At 46.0% G+C, this 6,927-nt stretch overlaps 1 protein-coding gene across 1 annotated transcript; it reads left to right on the forward strand.

The window, feature by feature from the left end:
- Window positions 1-2,883: 2,883 nt before the first annotated feature.
- LOC124692305 (probable glucuronosyltransferase Os02g0520750) lies at window positions 2,884-6,162 on the forward strand. Its single transcript, XM_047225644.1, has 4 exons — window positions 2,884-3,241; window positions 4,506-4,894; window positions 5,082-5,323; window positions 5,406-6,162. Exons 1-4 carry the CDS (start codon window positions 3,088-3,090, stop codon window positions 5,917-5,919), a joined length of 1,299 nt encoding a protein of 432 aa, XP_047081600.1. The 5' UTR covers window positions 2,884-3,087; the 3' UTR covers window positions 5,920-6,162.
- Window positions 6,163-6,927: the final 765 nt, after the last annotated feature.

Raw genomic sequence — 6,927 nt, forward strand, 5'->3', positions numbered from 1 at the left:
TGGTGGATGTATTACTGTTACTAGGACTGAGATACTGTAGCGGGACTTTTATTGTTTATAGTTTTCTTTTTCTCTTTTTTGGCTGTGTACATCCGTAATGTTATTAAAATATTGCATTGTTGCAAAGGCTTGGTGTAATTGCTATCTTCTAATATTAACATATTTCCTTTATTGAAAAAGACAAGATACGTACAAGCTAGCTAACAAGGCAACAAGATAGCGGGATGATAGATTATGGACACGAGATTTTATTGATAGAGGCGTGTCGGCAATACCGTGGAGTCCATGTACGCGCGGCTCAACACGCCTCGGCGACGGCCGGCTCCTCCCGGGCCGCTCTGGCGTCGACCCTGCCTACGCCATGCCTGCATGGCGGCTGCAGCAATTGCTTGGCTGGCGCTCGACCTCGACTCGATAGCAAATAAGGACTTCTTTCGAGCTTTTTCAATGCCATTTTGTCACATATTGTAGCAGGGAGGTAAAAGTGTCATCTTTCACATCTACTTAAAATCCGTTAGTGTTTAAATTGTACTAGAGAGCTAAATAAGAAACTAACCAAACTTTATGTGTCAAAAGAGGAACAAAAAATTTGCTAGAGTCAAAAAAAAAGGAAGGCAAACTTTAACCATGGCTAAAGAAAAAATTCTCTCATTTCTCAACCGTGTGGGACTCCGGGCTAGCTATTTGAAACTGCCGTTATCCTCTCAACCATGTGGGATTCCGGACTAGCTATTCGAAACAGTCGTTATGCACTCTTATCACGGTCCTCTAATCAGTTCATGAAAATATAACCGAGCTAGAATTAAATTACATCATGTATTATAGTACTGAAATAAAGTTACAAATATGTCACATAACCAATACTAACATAAAAGCCTCGAACCTAACTTAACATCAGAGTAACAAAATCACTTCACAAAAGCCATAACTCTATAGGCAACTGACTTGGAGAACATTTCTAGCTCGCATAGACATCGTCGAATCCTTCTTTATTTGCTGAACTGCTCCAAGTGGCCAAGTAAATAACAAGGGACAACAGTGAATACGTTTGAATGTACTCGCAAACCACCTATGGACTAAATAAAGAATATGCAATATGGTAGTAGCAAGAGCTGTTTTTAATGAAACAATAGTTTCTCTTGTAGATATAGCATCTCTATATCGTTGTTAAAAACATTTTTGAAAACAATGTTTCTCTTTTGAAAACTAATAGATAAGGATAAGTCATAATTTTTTCCCAGCATCTCCCTATGACCAAAATATTCTTCATCTTTCCTCTGTACCATCATGGTACTCTTTCTTCCATACCCGCATGTATCTTTTCGAAAACATCTTTTGAAAACACTTTTATAAACCAAAATCCTGACACGACTAGGGAAAAACCATACCAACCATCCATAACCGTTAACACGACTATTCGAATAATTTTACACTCTAAAGAGGTTGTACACTTTCCCGGCCATCTCCATATGACCAAAACATTCTTTCATCTTTCCTCCGTACCATCATGGTACCCTTCCATCCATACCCGCATGTATATATTTTTAAAAAGTTTTTGAAAACACTTATATAAACTAAAACCCCGAGACAGCTAGGGCAAGACTATACCAACCGTCCATGACCGCAAACATAACTATTCGAATAGTTTTACACTCAGGTTGTATACTCTCCTCACAAGATTCGGATACCTATCGTGTGGGCATCATCCCTGCATACCAACATATGCCACGACAAGCATCCAATCATAGTTTTTATCTTGCTCATCCTGATACAAGACACACGCTAAGAGATGAATCCCCTCAACACCGGAGTCCACGAGGCCGTTTCACCAGGAGCAGCAAAGTCCCCAGCCAACCCAAGCCTCCAGAATGCCGCTAAACTACATAGGCATCTTTCAATGAGGGCTCAAGGTTGTACCCCGTGAACTTGAAGAAGCCAACAAATACGTCTAGTTTCGTTAGGAAGACCCCGGTCGAGGTGACATGTGTATACCATATCGGGTACTCAGTATTAAGATCCCTGGTGCAAAGTCCGGGAAGAATAGGCGAAGGACCATGAAGAAATATACATGAAGCCGAAGCCTAGATACTATGTAAAATAGGAAATCTAGGCCCATATCGGGTAAACCGACATACATCATGTAAACGACCTCGAGGTGGACTCTAAGACCTAGCCCACTATATAAGAGCTAGGAGAAGCCACCAATGGGGAAAGTTTCAACCAGACGTGATACCCTGTAACCATAATTCACATATAATACAATCTTGGTGATTCGCCCTTGATCATACTTTTCGTCGCCTGCCTAGTTTAGCTGACCGGTTTATTGATTCGTCAACGTTCTCCTTCCTACAAACTCAAGTCCATCATTATGGGCATTGACAAAGTTAACTCTTTGCCATTGGCGCCTTCTGTGGGGAGCTTGGACGCTGGAAGCACGAATTCAACGAACTCTTCTTCAAGCAACAACTCGACTAGATCGGGTAACCAGGTGCGATTCGAATCAATAATTTTCGTCCACACCCACCCACCCTTCTCCCGGTTCGACGGTGGAAGCATCAACACCACTAAAAGTGTCATCCGCGTCATCTATCAGATCCACGGGCGGCAAAAGCTCGAACGTGATGGCAAGGAGCAACTCGGGTCGGCATCAACAACTAGCAGCAACACATCTGATTGGGTGCCCAGCACTCTAAGCCTAAGAAAATCGACAACGAGTGCAACGACGATGCATGGACACATTTGGTAGTACAGTTTGACATAAATAATGAAGTTTTTGATTTTTTTTCAGAAAATATGGTACATGGAGCTCGAGCTCCGTTTGATGCTTCTATCAAAATTTCGGAAGTCCTGACTTTCTGATTTGTCCTAGTCAGACGTGTTCTTTCCTCTTCACCCACCACTTTGACACATTCCCCTCTCTCTCTGCAGTCTTGTGCTCGCAAGCAACAAAGCAAACCCCCATTTAGCTCTTCCCTCTCTCCCCTTCCTGCTCCAGCAATCTTCTCTGCCCCCTAACTAAACACTTCCTCCCTAGGATCTCTCGCCCTGCTCCTCTCTCTGGGAAGCTTCTTTTTCTAGCTGGGCAAGATGGCGCCCATGGCGGGCGCGAAGCATGGGCGGCATCCTGTGACGGCCCTCCTTGTGGCCGCCTGCTTCTCACATCTCTTGTTCCAGCCGCTGACTGCCGCCGCCGACGCGGTGGAAGGGAGGGACGCTCGGCGGAACACCGAGCGCATCTCAGGTGACCTTTCCTTTTCTGCCTGGTGCTGGTTCTGATTGGTGGGTTGTGAGCACGCGAATCGGAGCATTCTTGTGTTGGGTTCCGCACGGCGGCTGAAATTTACCCTTTTCTTTTGGTTTCAAGTTGGGATGCTGTTGCTAGTTTAGATTCTGGAGTTGCCGCTGCCATTTAGCTCTCCAGTTGGACTTCTTAGCTTATCATGGACAGTAGTACATGCCATCATTATTTGATACTGCAATTTGTTGAAATTTGTGAATTGTAAAAGCTATCTGATTGTTAACAACTTAAAATCACAAACTTTTCTTAATACTACATTGACAGTGCCAACAAAACTATATTTTTTCCAAAACATAGCATTATCATGGGAATACTTAATTTCCTTCACTTTAAGTTTAGCTATCCATATCTGCCTGCACGATCTGCAATTCCAATTGTTTTCAGTGATGTCATTGAATACGGCCTATTCATCTACCATGAGTAGTGACACTGTGTGCATGCAAATTAATTATGCTTGATGCCTATCTCACAACGTATCCAATCAATGGGGTAGTTGTAAGATAGGTAGTTGGCCATAAGTTCGGTTTGTGGCAGAAAATACCTGATGACGATATACTGTTCTGAATGATGCATCAGCCACCGTACTTTAGGTCCGGCCAATCACTTCTGCTCCGGTGCTCCTCCCCTGGAAAAATTCTAGACGCGTTAAACACAACAATGGCGGAGATCTTCCCATACCTGTTCGTAAACGGGGGCACGATCACATTTTCAGCGTAGGTCCACCGTCCGTACAACCCTGTACAGGCTCGTATGGCCCGCGTTGTGTTGTACCTCGTTTTTGTACATATCTATGGTCACGTGCGTGTGCCGAAATAGAAAGGTCCTATAAAGATCTTGGTCACGTGATCTCTTTTATTTTTTACGCGACGTACACATACCGTATCAGTACAGACGGGTATACATGTGCTGGATATGGGTTTCGGCGAGCCCAACACAGAAAAAAAACCCAACTATAATCTTTAACTTTGTTTAGGGGGGAGCACCGGAGCAACCCTCCCGGCCAATCATGTTTAAAGGCTTTATCGAATAGACTTCCCTGGACTTGCATTTCGTTAATATGTTTTCTCCTGCACAAACACATGCTATTCCCACCTTATTAGTTATTAGCCTGTTCATTATGGTTGCATTATTGGTCTCCTTAGAATCTGTTCAGTGGCTTGTGGAAATAATCGTGGGCTTCCACTCAACCAAGACCTTTGATCTGCAGGAAGTGCTGGTGATGTGCTAGAAGACAATCCTGTTGGGAAGTTGAAGGTTTTCATCTATGATTTACCAAACAAGTACAACAAGAGGCTTGTCACCAAGGATCCCCGATGCCTCAGTCACATGTTTGCTGCCGAGATATTCATGCACCGTTTCTTGCTCTCCAGTGCAGTGAGGACGGTTAACCCTGAAGAGGCTGATTGGTTCTACACTCCTGTTTACACTACTTGTGATCTAACTCGTGCTGGACTTCCGTTACCATTTAAGTCTCCAAGGATGATGAGAAGCGCGATCCAGTTTATCTCAAAAAAGTTGCCTTTCTGGAATAGAACTGATGGAGGAGATCACTTCTTTGTTGTTCCACATGATTTTGCGGCATGCTTTCATTATCAGGTAAAAATATGTTGGATTGCCTGCTTCATACTTCCAATGTCCTTGAGACCGCGACAGCTACTCACGATTTTAGTTGCACAAACAGTAACTTTTAGCAGAGATACGTGACCTGGGATATATCCTGCCTTCTGGCTTTAGCAGCCATTTATTCTGAGGTTATATGTGTAATCGTCATTTATCCTTCCAGGAAGAGAATGCCATTGCACGTGGAATTCTTCCACTGCTACGCCGTGCTACGTTGGTTCAAACATTTGGACAGAAGAACCATGTCTGCTTGAAAGAGGGTTCTATCACGATACCGCCATTTGCACCACCACAGAAAATGCAGGCTCACTTGATTCCTCCCGATACTGCCCGTTCAATCTTTGTTTACTTCAGGGGATTGTTCTATGACAATGGGAATGACCCCGAGGGTGGGTATTATGCAAGGTAAGAATTACTCCCAGAAATGATATCTCTCTTTCGCATGATACTTGATCCTGTTACTTACTTTGTTAAGTGTGTTATGTAGAGGTGCTCGAGCTTCATTGTGGGAGAACTTCAAAAACAATGCTCTCTTTGACATCTCCACAGAACACCCTGCCACCTACTATGAAGATATGCAGCGCTCAGTCTTCTGCCTCTGTCCTTTGGGGTGGGCACCATGGAGCCCTAGGCTGGTGGAGGCTGTGGTTTATGGATGCATTCCAGTCATCATAGCTGATGACATTGTGCTTCCTTTTGCCGACGCAATCCCTTGGGACGAAATTGGTGTTTTTGTTGACGAGGAAGATGTTCCAAAGCTAGATTCAATTCTAACGTCTATTCCAATTGATGATATCCTAAGGAAGCAAAGATTGCTTGCCAATCCATCAATGAAGAAGGCCATGTTGTTCCGGCAGCCAGCGCAACCCAGAGACGCATTCCATCAGATTCTAAACGGCCTTGCTCGCAAACTCCCACACCCAGAGAGTGTATACTTACAGCCTGGTGAGAAGCATCTCAACTGGACAGCCGGGCCTGTTGGAGACCTGAAGCCTTGGTAACACAGAATCTTCCTTGCAAGACTTGGCTTTGATGACCTTGTGATGTTCTGTTTTTTTGTACCTTTCTCGTAGAAGTTTTAAGATCCATAGAGTTCTATGGTATTTAACTGTGTTGTATATTCTCTGATATCACTGAGAAGACTGAACTAAAAAGAATGCAGATTTTACCGGACCAGAACCGATTGTAACTTTGTAATTATATAAAGAATTAAAGAAATGAAATGACCATACTTGTCAACCTAAGTTAGTTCTCTTGTCATATTGGTTAGCAATTTTCGTGATTGTGTTATATGGGGTTCCAGATTATCCACACTATACTGTCACAACTCGGGACATCCCAAGACTCTTCATGCAAGATAGGATGACAACATAGACCCAGCCCCCCAACCCTAGCCTCCAGCACCCAGCCTCCCAACCCTCCCGCCGCCGCCGCCGCCGGCAGCGCCGCCGGGGCAAAGATCTCGGGGCGTGGCGGCGGCGGGGGCCTTCCCTCGTGACGCGTCGGGAACGGCGGCCAAGGAGTCTCTCCCGCGGCGGCGGCCCTTCCGCCTCCCGGGCGGCGGCGGTCGGACGAGGATGGAGGGCGGCGGCGATCCTCCCGGGGACGATCCAGGCTGTGGGCTGCGGCCTCCCCGCCTCCCATCGGCGGCATGCCGGCGGTGGAGGCTGGTGGAGGCGGACAACGCCTTTTCCTCCGCCTCTCGCCGGTGAGGGGCGATGATCTTGGGCTTCTCCCGCGGTACGAGGACGCCCGGGGCAGCAGCCTTGGGTTCGACGGTGGAGGTGACCCTCTTCTTCGCCGGAGAGGATCGGCCTGCGGTTGGTGGTGGTGGATCTTTTGATCTATCACCGCGTTCCGGCGGCGAGATGGAGGAGCTTGGAAGCTGGCGATGGTGTCGTCGGTGGAGGGTTGGAGTGGCCAGCCCAGTATGGTCGCCGACGTGGGGGTCCGACCTGAATAAAGGCGGCGGTCCTAGGGCCTCTCTTGCGTGAAGAGGAGGACCTACC

The sequence above is a fragment of the Lolium rigidum genome, chromosome 2 (assembly GCF_022539505.1).
Source record: "Lolium rigidum isolate FL_2022 chromosome 2, APGP_CSIRO_Lrig_0.1, whole genome shotgun sequence".
Taxonomy (NCBI): domain Eukaryota; kingdom Viridiplantae; phylum Streptophyta; class Magnoliopsida; order Poales; family Poaceae; genus Lolium; species Lolium rigidum.